Raw genomic sequence first — 14,711 nt, 5'->3', positions numbered from 1 at the left:
CCCCACGGGCGCCACCCAGCCACAGCAAGGGCCACCTGGCAGGATGGCCATTGCCGGGAGTCCCGATGCCCCAGGGAGATGGGCATCTACTCCTTGGCATACGTGGGGAGTGAACGGCGCAGGCATCAGTAGAGCGATCCCTGTGTTGTCAGGGGGCTACAACCGAGAGGGTACATGGCGGCCCCACCACAACGGACTGGCTACCGTGCTGGATGTTAGGTGACATGTGGTCCATGGGCGTCGTCAGTGCAGAAAATGGCCCCGCACAGTGCTTGGCAGAAAGTGCACGCAGGGGCGCATCGATGCCCAAGAGATGGAGAGCGGGCAAGACTGCAATGCAACGACGAATAAGATGGCGAAAGTTCTCAACACAACACGGACACAATGCACCAAGTAAGGCGCCCTTCCCCAATCGGCTCGCTCTTCGGAAAAATTTTGAGATATGGAGGTCAAACCCGACAGGGGACCATCACATAAGGCCGAAACGTTTGAGACTCCTTTTAGTCGCCTCTTACGACAGGCAGGAATACCGCGGGCCTATTCTAACCCCCGAACCCGCAGGGGGGAACAAAGAACATGCACTAAAACTCAGATCAAATGATAAAACCCACCCTCACGAATGAAATGTAAAACTAAATCAGCCGATGAGGTGTCAGATAAAATTAGCTGTAACAAGTCCAGTAAATGATGATGTCGTCCCAGGGCACTCAAAGTAGGACAGTGCACCAGAATACGGGCCACTGTCAAACGGGCGCCGCACCGACACCGAGACGGGGCTTCGCGGTGCAGGAGGCAGCCGTGGGTTGCCCGAGCACGACCAATACGGAGCCGAAGCGTGACCGATACTGAGCCGGCAGAGAACCAAAGAGTGCCTGTGAGAGAGTCTCTCTTCGAGGACTTCCACACATTCGTAGTCTCCCTAACGGCACGCAGTTTGTCGTGTGTACTGAGATTGTGCCATTACATCTTCCAAAGCTGAAAAACCTCATGGCGTAATAATGAACACGAGTCAGTCACGGGCGTGCCGACCTCCAGAAGCGGTTGCCGTGTAGCCCGACTGCCAACCTGTCGGCAAGTTCATTTCCCGGAATTCCGACGTGACCCGGTGTCCAGACAAACACCGGTGGACGACTGGACTGTTCCGAGACACAGATGGACTACTGGGTGGTTACTACCAAAGGAGAAATGACTCACCGGGGCACGAGCGGATGTCCTCGAGAGCACGAAATATGGCCGCAAGCTCTGCAGTGCAAACACTGTAGCCATCTGGCAAGCAGTGCCGTTCGAGATGTCCTCCACGAATACACGCAAAGCCGACACGACCGTCAGCCGTCGAGCGGTTCGTGTAAACCACTTCACGGCCTCCGTACGTGTCGAGAATCGAGAGGAAGTGACAGCGGAGAGCCACAGGGTTAACCGAGGCCTTAGCGCGACGTGGAAGGGCCGAGTGAAGCATCACCCTAGGTTTACACCGTGGAGGTGTACGTGAATGGACCTGGAGTAGAGGTGGTAAAGGGAAGGTCTCCAGTTCAGACAGAAGGGAAAGGATGCGAACCGAAATCTTAAGCCCTGACGTTGGCCGCCGATTCGGGAGATGAACTGCCATGGTTGGGAAAAAAGAGATTGTAATTAGGATGCTCAGGGGAACTATCAATGTGTGCAATGTGACTGGCCTGCAGCTGTGCACATCTGACCTTCAATGGAGGGACTCCAGCCTCCACCAGTATGCCGGTCACCGGACTCGCCCTAAAAGCTCCTGTCGCTAGTCAAACTCTGCAGTGGTGCACTGGGTCGAGTAAATGCAACGCCGAGGGCGCCGCCGAACCACAAATCACACCCCCATAGTCGAGGTGGGAGAGCTGCAGCAGTGTAGAGTGATCTGCACCCCAGATGGTGTTTCTCAGGCAGCGGAGGGTGCTGCCAGCACTTCCGCTTAAGCTGACAAAGGCGAGGGAGCCGAGCCGATCGTGCATCGAAAACCGGTCCCGATAATCGGTAAGTCTCCACTACAGTGACTGGATAGCCATTAAGGTAAAGTTCTGGTTCCGGACGAACGGTACGATGCCGACAGAAGTGCATAACACATGACTTGCAGCTTAAAGCTCCCTGTAGGCGCCACTCGGCAACACCAGTACTGGACAAGTAGTACAAAATGCAGAAGTCGTCTGCATACAGAGAAGGTGAGACGGAGGGCTCGACAGCTGCTGCTAGATTGTTAATGGCCACTAAAAATAGAGATACACTCAATACAGAGCCCAGCAGGACTCCATTCTGCTGTTTATTGGGGAGGGGGCGGCACTATGCGAGGCACCAAATTGGACACGGAAAGTATGGAGTGACAGGAAATTTTGGATAAAAATCAGGAACGGGTCCCGGAGACCCCACTCGTACAACGTGGCTAGGATACGATGTCGCCAGGTCGTGTCGTAAGCTTTTCGTACATCAAAAGAGATGGCAACCAGGTGTTGCTGTCTGGAAAAGGCTGTTCAGATGGCAGACTCGAGGGACACGAGATTATCAGTGGTAGAGGGACCCTGGCGGAAACTTCCCTGGCACGGAGCCAGTAGGCCACGTGACTCCAGGGCCCGACACATCTGCCGGCTCACCATACGTTCCGGCAGCTTACACAGAACACTGGTCAGGCCGATGGGCCGATAGCTATCCACACGAAGTGGATTTTTATCAGGTTCGAGCACGGGAATGATGGTGCTCTGCCGCCATTGCGACGGAAAGACGCTGTCGCACCACGTCCGGTTGAAGGTGACGAGGAGATGTCGCCTGTAGTCGGACGAGAGATGTTTAATCATCTGACTGTGGATCCGATCTGGTCCGGGAGCTGTGTGGGGGCAATGGGCAAGGGCACTGAGGAGCTCCCACTCTGTAAATGGGACGTTACAAGGTTCACTGTGGCACATAGTGAATGACAGGACCTCCCCTTCCGTCCTCCGTTCGAGGGTGCGAAAGGCCGGGGGGTAATTCGTCGATGCAGACACTCGAGCACAGTGTTCGGCAATCGCGTTTGCGTCGGTATACGACGTGCCACCGATGTTAACGCCAGGGCACTTGTCGGGGTCCGGTACCCAAAAACACGTCCGATCGCCCAGACTCTGGGAGATGACGTACAGTACCCGACGGTTGAGACATACCTCTCCCGACATTCCTCCTTCCGCCTTTTTATAAGCTGGCGTACACGGGCACAGAGCCGTTTAAAATCTATTAGGTGCTCGAGGGAAGGGTGCCACTTATGTCGTCATAGAGCCCACCTGTCCTCTTTAGTGGCCTCGGCAATTTCTGCCGACCACCGAGAAAATGATTATCGCCGGGGGCATCCTAAGGAACGAGCGATCTGCCACAGAAAGAATAGTTCTAGTGACCCGTTCAACCACCACATCGATGGTACCGCATGGGAGAGATTCAACGGTGACAGCAGAGATGAACGCTTCCCAGTCTGCCTAGTTTAAAGCCCATCTGGGTAGGCGTCTGTGGGCATGACACTGGGGAAGTGACGGGAAGATGGGGAAGTGGTCACTACCACCCAAGTCATCACGGGCTCTCCAGTGGACAGATGGGAGAAGTCTCGGGTTGCAAAGTGATAAATCAATGGCCAAAAAACTACCGCAAGGCACTCCGAAATTGGTCGGGCCCCAGTACGTAAAAGCCAGATGTCGAGCTGAGACAGTAAAGTTTTGACATCTCTACCTCGGCCAGTAAGCACACGGTGCAAACCCACAAGGAGTTACGGGTGTTATAATATCCCAAAAGTAGGAAAGGTTTACGGAGTTGATAAATCACTGCAGCCAAGACATTCAGGGGTACCACACCATCCGGAGGGAGATATACGTTACAGTCAGTTATTTTCTGCGTCGTCATCATCCTGACTGCCACAGCTTCAAAAGGGTTTGAAGGGGAACAGGTTTACTACACAGCAAGTTCAGGACACAGACGCAAACTCCACCCGACACACTAATGTATTCACTACAGTTCTTGTAATATCCCCTATAACCATAGAGGGCAGGGGTCCGCATTGCCGGGAACCAGGTTTCCTGGAGGGCAATGCAGAAAGCAGGTGTAAAGCTTAACAGTTGCCTTAGCTGAGCCGTGTGGAGGAAGTAACCACAGCAATTCCACTGGAGGGTGATGCGATCGTGAGGCAGGGAAGGCACGAAACGCTCAGTGAGGCAGTCTACACCTCAGGGTCACCTGCCACCACCACCTCGCTGCCCGAACAGTCCACATCCGTCATGTCCAAGGGCCCGGCGAGATCTAGGTCCCCGGAGGACACCAGAATCTCCATCTCGTCCTCAGATGCAGAGCTCGTAGGTAGTGGCGGTGCGGGTGCCTCCACGATTTCCTCCTTCTCGGGGGTCTCCTTTTTGGATTTCTCTCGCCGATCCTCAGGTTTGTCTGGCCGGAACTGAGAAGGATCGTGAAGCCTTACGACCGGCTGCTTTTGGACACTTCAGCCACTGGCAGGTGTCCTCTTTCCCACTAGTAGAAACACAGGAATGGAGGGACCACAGGGACCCCTTCCTAGCGAGAGAAGCCGAAGGATACTAACGCTTCTCCGGCTGAGAAGTGGGGACTGACGTCCCCAATGGTTTTGGGGGGCAATGCTCCCGAGGTAGGTGGTGCTGAAGCAACAGGGAGGGAAGTGCCTCCCATCATCGAGGGGGCAGGTGTAGTATTGCGGCTCCCAGAGCCGACAGGAACGGGCGGAACGGAAGGAGCTGGAACTGTCGTCGTCGTGGTGGCGTAGTTGGATGTCGTACGCACATGATGTAGCCCCTCTTATTTTTCTTAGCCTCAGTGTAGGGCAGTTGGTCCGGGGTCTCGCATTCCATTATTTTCCTCTCTTTCTGTAAAATCCCACAGTCCGGTGAGCGACGCGAGTGTTGCTCTCCGCAATTGACACAGGTGGGAGGCGGAACACGTGGAGTAGTGGGATGGGACGGATGTCCACAATCTCGGCAGGTGATGCCGGATGTAGAGCAGGAAGACATATGCCCGAATGTCCGGCACTTAAAGCACCACATTGGGGGAGGGATATACGGTTTCACATTACAGCAGTAAACCGTCACCCTGACCTTTTCAGGTAAAGTGCCACCCTCGAATGCTGAGATGAAGGCACCGGTGGCAACCAGTTTATCCCTCGGACCCCGACGGACGCTCCAAACGAAATGAACACCTCAGCACTCTAAGTTGGTGTGCAGCTTGTCATCAGACTGTAAAAGATGGTCCCTGTGGAATATAATACCCTGGACCATGTTTAAGCTCTTATTGGGTTATTTGTTTCATTTATTTATTTATTTCATTAACAGTACAGAGTAACCCACCGCCTTGAAATGTAAGGTGGGTTGGATGCTTCTGAATCTAATAGCAAAGACTTCTCAATGTTACAGTCTTATTGGTATACAGTTGTTAATGTTTTTTTTAATAATATAAAGAACATAATATAAAGAACATAACATATTAAGATTTCCATGAGGTTACAGCGAATTGAATGCTTAACAATTGTTAAAATGGTTCCATATAATTTGTTACTACCTAGTTGATGAGACTATAATTTATACAATGCAAATGTCAAAGAAAAATAAAAAAAGAAGAAAATGTAGCACAATGAGCATATAGAAGGAAGTGATATGCTGTATTTGGACGAGTAATAGAGTCTTAGTAGCATGTTGGTTAGTAATGCCATTTCTATCTATTTCAGATTAGAAGGTCTCGGTACAACCTTCTTCTAAGAGCCTACCTAGTTCCACATTTACTATGGTACTGCCCTGGCAATTTAGTTGTATTACCTTCAGAAGGAATATCTAGTGAAGGAAAAACACTCGGGTGGGGTTTCTTTAAAATCGAGAAACACACGTCTGTGCGCTCTCACGAAATCCTGGTATAGTTTCTCTAGGTTTAGGCCCTCTCCGCTTCACGCACATGCCTCCCCTAGACGCTTACATATATCTTTGGGGTTCATTGGCAGATTTTCAACTCTTAGGTTCATACTGTCAGTTTGTTCTGTAGTTGGAAAGCAGATTTTATCCCCATTTTTATGCTTAGTTCATATTACAGAGCGAAGCGCTGTTTGAAATATATCCTTCTTTACTAGTCTGTTAAGCCATAGGTTAACGTCTAAGTTATCTTAGTTTACATAATTAACGATATTCAGCTTGGGATCTTTGGTTGTATCTGGCTGGTGATCTTGCCTGTTTGTTTGTTTGTTCGTTTGTTTGTTGCTCCGATTTCAAGTAATTTTGTAGTGCAGCACGTCTTTCTTGCTTTATGGTTTCCGGTAGTATGGAGTTTGATGTGTTTTCGCTGAACATTTCCCCTGATAGTGACTTCTCGTTTTTGTTCTCTACCGGGGACTTGTTCGTAAAATGTGACTGTCGTATGTCCGTTTCTGGGGTGTTTGCGTACGGTGTTTTGCCGGTGCAGGATGTGTCTTTCTGTTCAGCTGCCTTACTGCTTTGTTTATAGTAGTGACTGTGTGCGCTACCCCTGTAGACAAAATGAACTGGTGTAACGTAGGGTCTACATTTGGTCGTATCGTATTCTAGTTGTTGTGCGAGTAGTGTGCAGTTGTCTTTGTTTGTACTTGCCTGTGGTGTTGGATTTCTCGTGAACTCAGTGACACCTCCATTCTGAGGACGTTCGAGGACGTCGTCGTATTTCTCTGTACTATTTCGCAGTATTTCGTCTTCCAGTCTCTCAACTCATAAAAGGAGACCAGCCTGGGAGGTGGCCCGATCAAACATGTGATTTTTCAGGTGCCTGTCGACCTCATATTCTATTGCACCTCGTATGCACATATTGTCTATATAAGTGGTAATGCTGTAGTACCTACACCGTATTGTCTCCCAGAACTGAGGCATTACATTAGTATCGGTATCTGCATTTGGAGGTTGTAATATCCCCACATGTTGCCGCCAGGCAACGACTGACTCGCCGCCAGCCTCTCGTCCTAGTCGACGGCGATTTGTACCTTTGCCTGTTCGTGTTATTAGTTAAGTCTCTTCCTGGGTATGTTAGGGGGTTGGGTTTCTGACAGTTACAGTAGCACTTCTTATTAATGGATGTTGTCCGGGACATCGTATTTGGTGCGTTGTATTTGTCTTTTGTAGAGCTGTTTATATGTAGGACAGTCTGGCCCCCCTGCCTTACTGCATGTTCTGTTTCTGTGTTTGCACGGTATACAACCTACCGGATTCTCCTGCCTGCATTCCGACTTTTTGTGTCCCGGTTTTGCAAATCTTCCACATACTAGTTCTCGGTCGCAATGCTTCAATGGGTGACCGTAGCCCTGACAATTAAAACATTTTGTACAGCAACAGAGTCGCTGATGTACAAAGATTCAAATTGAATAAAAACTCTTTCTTTTTGAAGCAGCAGTAATCGTACTCTTGCTGACACTTCTAGAATATTGTTTACTGTCCTTTTGCCCTTCGGTCCTGTTTTAAATTTTATTTTAACTTCATTATCGAACTTATCTTTAGTAATGAGTTCACTCAGTTTTATTTCGTAGAGCTCTTCCAAGAATTCCTGGTCAATTAAATATGTTGTAATATGGTGCACCGCCAGCAGGGGTCTGAACTTCTCGGTTTCTTCACACCTAATGTCCTTAAGCTCTTAAGCTGTGCCGCTTTTTCTATTATCTTTTTCTTGTCTACTTGTGTATCTGTTTCAATTATTACGGTGTTTGCTGTTGACCTGATTGATTTTATTTTTAATTTGTGTCACTTGGGGTTAATTGTTTTAGTGATGGTTTCTCTAACGGTTCTTGCATCTCGGTTGGTTTCTGATTTAAAGAAAAGTGTGCTGGACCGTTTAGCTTTTGTTTGTCGAAATGAGCTGCAAATGAGAGTGAGAGAGGTTTATTTTCTGACTTTAATCTCTGATTTTCAGATTTGAGTTCTGCTATTTCTTGTTCCATGCACTGAACGCATTCCTGGGCATCTGGTGCATTTGCAACTGCTAGTTCTTTTCCGAGTCTGGCGTTTTCAGTTCTGAGCTCTCATTTTGTCCATAAAGCCTCACCTGACCGACTGCGAGTGCCCAGATTTTGTCTCTAACCTGCGATGTAATTGTGGTTGACACCCTTTTTTGTTTTAGTTCATTCTGGAACTCCGCTAAGATCTCATCTGCAGTGCTTATCATTTTAGTTCCATTTTCTTTCTTTCGGGTATTAACTTTTCGCTACATACCATTCGTCTTATTGCCACCGTGCTCCCGCTCGTCGGAGTCGCATCACCGTTTCGACGTCCTCCGACTGACGGGTAGCTCACACTGATTCCGGGAGCGCGTTCGGCATTTTTCAAAGTAGCAGTGGCTGCCACCAGCGTGAACCAGGTCGTATGCTCCAGTGTCCACGTATACTTGCGGTCGTGGAGCTTACTTAGTTAAAAGCCAATGCATACGTCCCAAATGCTTCACAGAGTGAGGCAAAGAGAGCGCACACTGGACGAAATTTGCTGTACGGCAGCTGATTCTCAAATTCTGGATCCGTTGTGTATGTAGTTTGTCTCTCAACCGAGCGCAACAGTTCTGTTAAGCGCAGTGCAATCTGTGACTTGTTCCACAGTTTGCCACGCTGTTACTCGGTAACGCCACAACATAAGAGCCACACGCCAGTTGACTGAACATGCAGCCAGCTTTCCGTAGACGGCGTCCGGTGAGTCAGCCGCTGCTTCTGCCCACCTGACACAACAAACAGCTGTGGCTCACACAGCCAGCCCGCTGCGATCCGCGCTGTCAGCTCCGTCTGTGTCCGACGTCACTGCAACCCGTTCCGCCGACCAAACTCGCCACACGAGAATACATTCACTATCGCAGAAAAGAAAGACCTCTCACGGTCTAACTACGGTCTCCAAACTGTCTTTAATGTGTTACGTGACAGATTACACCTTTAGCTATCCACGCTGAAACTCACACTGCACTCCGACCACTTTTCCCCACCGCAAACGTGAAAACGAGCGGAGCACTCACCGAACACGTCCGCGAGCCACGCCAGTTACCACAGATTGCGTAGGTCACCACGTCAGTGATAAGGTGTGACGGAAACACAAAGATCCCCCAGCTCGTCACAGGCGACCAATGCCCGCGACTGGGCGAGGATGCCGTTTTTATCGAGACTGGCCCAGAGTGCATTTTGGACAAGCCCTCCACCCCCCCAAACTTGTCCTCTAACTGCTCCAAAAAAAAAAAAAAAAAAAAAAAAACTGAGGCTTCATTGACATGAAACATTCCCGAACGACTCTTCTACATACGAGGTACTGGGGCAAATAAGCTTTGCTGCCATCCTTAGCCTGCCATTCCTCCCACGGTGTGGCCAGGGAGGGGAACGATTTGAGGTCATATTTCTTCGCACCGAAATTGACCTCGATTGCCGAGAGACTGCCGGTCGTCTACCACCGGCAAGAGATGACGGACTATGCTTCACGATGTGTCACCCGCCCCGATGCCACCCACTCCGACCTGGGGGCCTCCCCACGGGCGCCACCCCGCTGCAGCAAAGACCACCCGGCAGGACGGCCATTGCCGGGAGTCCCGACACCCCGAGATGACGGGCATCTACTCTCGGCGTACATGGGGAGTTAACGGTGCAGGCATCGGCAGAGCGATCCCTGTGTGGTTAGGGGGCCACAACCGACAGGGCACACGACAGACCCACCACAATGGACTGGCTACCGTGCCGGATATCAGGTGCAAATGAGCAAACAAGTCTACGATTATCATCGGCGCAGAAAGCGATACTGCACATTGGATGGAGGAAAACTGACCGACGAGGGTGACGTTGCACAATGAGCGGAAGTGCAAATCCACGTTGCCGAAGGATGCGAGAGGTCTCAGAGCATAATGGACACAATGCACCATGTAAGGCGCCCTTCCCCAATTGGCTTGCTCTTCGGGAAAATTTAGAAGAATGGAGGTCAAACCCTATAGGAGACCATCGTGTAAAGGCTAAAATGTGTGAGACTTAGTGAGTGTGCACGAACACGCACGAATGTGTGTGTGTAACAGTCTGTCTGTTGTGCCTATCTGCAACTAGACATCTCATCTTTACAGCAAGTAGCAATATATCGATGTGCATTTTCAACTTATTGCAGCGTAATGGATAATCGATTAAATTTCGGGCATGCAGGTGCACAAATAAAATTTCCTCTACTGATATTTTGGCCGAGTATCGTCTGTCCATCTTCAGAGTGAGTCACGAGATGGACGACAAGATGCCACACGCGGCCTTATATGCTCCACCGCGGTGGTACTGCGCGTGCGGGTCACAGGTGCTGGTCGGTGGCAGAGAAATACACTTACACGTGCGCCACCTGTGGCGAAGGCGTACAGACATTCGATTCGCTTATCGATGTACGATCGGCGGCGGTGACACCGTGACGACTTCTCTGCAGTTTAATTAACCCGAGAGCCAGATTCCGAGTTTTGTCCAAATCTCTATTTATTAAATTACTAGCTAATCTACAGCTCCCTGGAAGACAGATTCCCAAAAAGAAGAGGTGGGTGTTAAAATCTTCACATTACCGTAATTCACGGAATGCCCTATACCAATACAATGTTCGGCCACAGCTGACTTGTCTGGCTGTAATAAGCGTGTGTACCTTCGATGCTCCACACACCTCCCACGAATGGTGCGTGTTGTTTGACTTATGTACGACTTCTCACAATTTCCGCAAGGAATCCGATACACACCCATTTTACGGAGCCGTAAATCGTCCTTCACAGAGCCGAGTAAAGCTGCAATCTTTGTGAGGGGCCGGAAGATCACCTTAACACAGTGTTTCTCAAGAATACAGCCTACCTTCGAGGAAAGAGCACCCAAATAGGGCAAAAACGGACTAAATCTGAAGGAATTACTATCTCCTTCCCCATCACGTACCTGCATTTTAGGTTTTGCATCGAGTGCTCTACGAATTTGTTGCAGAGAAAATCCATTCGATTTAAAAATGCTCTCGAGGTATATGAGCTCTTCTTGCAAATTCTCTTTATCGGATATACAGTGCGCCCAATGCACTAAGGTCTTAAGGACACCTTTGGTCTGTGAAGGGTGATGGCAGCTACCGGCACGAAAATATAGATTTGTGTGTGTGTGTGTGTGTGTGTGTGTGTGTGTGTGTGTGTGTGTGTGTGTGTGTGTGTCAGTTTCCGATATACGGCACATCCTCAAGTGCCATCACCTTTACGGCGAACGACAACATCCAAAAAGGGGAGACAACTGTCTTTTCTATTTCCATTGTAAATTTAATGGACCGAATTCAAATGTTCAAGAAATCGATGTAATTCATCCTTCCACCCATACCACTTATGTGCGGTCCACGTACCTCCAGAAGAGCGTCGGTTTAAAACTTGCTGAGGCCAGTGCCTTGTCCTCGAAGTCTTCCACGAATAAATTAGCTACCAGAGGGGAGAAGGGGCTTCCCATGGCAACACCATCAATTTGCTCATAAAATTCACCATTAAATTGAAAATAAGATGATAAAAGCACACGTTCAAATAAGGCCATAATGTTCTTATCAAAATGTTGGCCGATAAGAGATAGAGATTCCTTTAAAGGTACCTCAGTGTATAATGACACCACACGTCAAAACTAACAAGCACATCTGTACTATTTAGCCTGACATTGCTAAGTCTCTTAATAAAATACATAGAATTACGAATGTGGTGACTACATTTTCCTACCAATGGTTTTAATAAGGAAGCTAAATATTTGGCAGAAAAATACGTCGGTGAACCAATAGTGCTCGTTACAGGTCTCAGACAAATCCTCTAGACGCTCATCCTTACCCATCTCGTGAACTTTAGGAAGACCATAAAATCTCGGTGGTACTCCACCTCGGACTTTTAAACTTCTTATCACTTCCTACGGTAGTGATGAAGCGTTCAGCACGGCAGCTGTCCTTATTGTCACCTCGTCAGTAGGATCTTTGTCAACCTTCCGGTGTGCACCAGAACTAAGTAGACCAGACATCTTTTCCTCGTAGACTTCCCGAGGCAAAAGGACAGCAGCATTACCTCTGTCAGCACACAGGACGACCGTACCAGTATCCTCGCGCAGCTTTCGTATCGCACTCCTTTCTTTCTCGGAAACATCGCTTCTCTGTGGGCGGTGCTTCGTAATTGCTATATTGGAAACCGACACACACAAATCTATATCTTCACGCCAGTAGCTGCCATCGGCTGCGTATTTCTCTGCCGGCGACCGGCACCTGCGACCCACATGCGCAGTACCGCCGCGGTGGAGCGTATAAGGCTGCGTGTGGCATCTCGTTGTCAGTCTCGTGACTCACTCTGAAGATGGACGGACGATATGCGGCGAAAATATCAGTGGAGGAAATTTTATTTGCGCAGCTGCATGTCCAAAATTTAATTGACTAGCAATATATCATTTACGTAAGACTCTATATATTCCAACTTGGATTTTCGTGTTTGCAAGCTCGAACAAAATAGTTACGAGAACCACTTTTACCAATGGACCTGCCACATAGGAAAACTCTAGCTAGTTTTCAGAAATTCATCCAGCTTTGACATTCAGCTCCCATATAAGGGCCAAGCATCTATATGGATAGCTTCTGCAAAGCTGTCAATTTTTACACATTGTAAACTGTGTGTGCTTCAGCAATGCAACGAGCTCGGTACACTGGTGTACTTACCACAATATTGAGTGTACAGTTTCTACTCTGCTACTCTTCCTTCAGTCCTGTGCCGGATAGAGAGGTGGTCCGTATCCGGTGCTTTTCGTGTGCCAACGGTTCGTTACTCTCAAAAATGCCAATCAAGCTGCAGAACCTGAGAATTTGAAGAACAGTCATAGAAACACATGGCAATCACAGACAACACTAGGCCAATATATTACTCTCAAACCACACTCACAAATACCAGCAACACACACACACACACACACACACACACACACACAGACAGACAGACAGACAGACAGACAGAGAGAGAGAGAGAGAGAGAGAGAGAGAGCAACAAAAACAAATTATAGCACAAAAAGAAGTTAAAAATAAATATAATGCAGCATTACACAGAAACTGGCAGCAACAATTATTTTTCTTTGTTTGTTCGTTGTCTTACAGATACCAATGCTTTTCTGGTCCTGGTTTTAGCATTCTAAATGTCTCTGAGAACTGAAACAGATTACATAATTTCCCAAAATATACTCATTTGGTGTCTGATAATGAAAGCATTTGGCGACTCTCAACCAACTTCGAGCATCACTTCGAACCACCTACACTAGACTAAAGCAAATAATTTTTTCTACAATTGTATCGGATCATCGCTAACAAAAAATATTTTTTTGAAAATTGTAATTTTCATCAATGGAAAATAGAAGATAGGTGATAGGCTGAATTTAACGAACATCTGTGACTACATGACAGCTGCTGGTTGAGAGAATTGTTACAAAATGAACACACAATTAATTCCAAAGTTCAAAATTAATGTTCTGACACTTATCAAACGAGCCACTGTGAGTACAAATGTACGGCATATACTAGCTAATAAACAGCTAACTACACGTACTCTGGCTACTCTCTTAACCGTGCAGGCAACAATGCTACATCAGCTACTCTACTTCTGTGCAGAAAGAAGTCGTTTGTAGCTATGGAAACTCTGATACAGGACAACAGAATCCCAACCTGAGAGAGATTTCGTCCAGACTCTTTGCAATTTCAGCCCAGCATGCAAAAGTTAAAGCACAAGGTCTTGTCACATGCTCAAACACATGCGCCCAACTGGAAGAAAATAAGCAAACCTTTATGTGTCTAATAAATGTATAACTCGGTAAATGTTAAACAAATTAAATGTTTGCTACAAAAAACACACACACACACACACACACACACACACACACACACACACACACACACAGAGAGAGAGAGAGAGAGAGAGAGAGAGAGAGAGAGAGAGAGAGAGAGAGAGAGAGAGAGAGAGAGAACTGTTACTTAAGAATATGTTGAAACATGCCATAAATAGTGTCCAGTAACTGTAATGTATAACCACAGAAATTGTAATGGTGCACAATTATATCATTTCTTGCAGTTAAGAAAGAGCAAGGATCAATGTAATTTTCTTGCCTCTAATTATTATTAAAATAAGTAAGTTACAAAACACCACACAACATGAAATTCTGCTTCCAACTTCTTTTATGTATTAAAATAACAGAAAATAAAATGAAAAGGGCAATCGCTCACCATACAGTCGTGGTATCAAGCAGGGGAAGACACATAAGAAAGACTGAAACATTGCTAACTTTTTCTACAATGTCCTTTCTCAGAGCTAACAGAAACACACACAATGTGGATGGCTACATTTTTCTGGCACTGCGGTCCCACTGAGATGAGGGACGGTGGATGGTGAAGAGGGTGAATGGAACAACATGAAGGCTATTAAGGCAATGTGCAATAGCTACAGTTACTGTAATATCACTCCTAACACGAGTATCATTCCATACAGAATACAAACACTGTAAATTAATACTAACAAAGAGATAGAGGGGCTGGCCAGTACTTACCTCAGCTCAGTACAGCCGATAGATACACATAAAACAGAACCGAAAATTTACGTTCCTAGTTTTCGGAACAAATGTTCCTTCATCGGGGAGGAGAGAGGGGAAAGAAAGGGAAGAAGGGAAAGGAGATTCAGTTACTCACAACCCAGGTTATGAAGCAACAGGGAAAGGAAAATAGGGAGGGTAGCAAGGA

At 47.6% G+C, this 14,711-nt stretch overlaps 1 protein-coding gene across 2 annotated transcripts in view; it reads right to left on the bottom strand.

Moving 5' to 3' along the window:
* Window positions 1-14,711, bottom strand: part of LOC124552230 (protein Lilipod) — a 370,834-nt gene that overhangs the window by 25,540 nt on the left and 330,583 nt on the right. Inside the window, exons 11-12 of one of the 2 annotated variants that reach the window (XM_047126502.1) lie at window positions 13,647-13,742; window positions 12,657-12,792 (exon numbers count right to left, since the gene is read on the bottom strand). In XM_047126502.1, coding sequence (XP_046982458.1) covers window positions 12,687-12,792; window positions 13,647-13,742 — 202 coding nt within the window. In that variant the 3' untranslated portion in view covers window positions 12,657-12,686. The remainder of the gene's footprint in view (window positions 1-12,656; window positions 12,793-13,646; window positions 13,743-14,711) is intronic. The other variant, XM_047126503.1, reaches the window with a different exon arrangement.

The sequence above is a fragment of the Schistocerca americana genome, chromosome 10 (genome assembly GCF_021461395.2).
Source record: "Schistocerca americana isolate TAMUIC-IGC-003095 chromosome 10, iqSchAmer2.1, whole genome shotgun sequence".
Taxonomy (NCBI): Eukaryota; Metazoa; Arthropoda; class Insecta; order Orthoptera; family Acrididae; genus Schistocerca; species Schistocerca americana.
The sequence above is the reverse complement of the archived record's forward strand: the minus strand, read 5'-3'. Positions and strand labels throughout refer to the sequence as shown.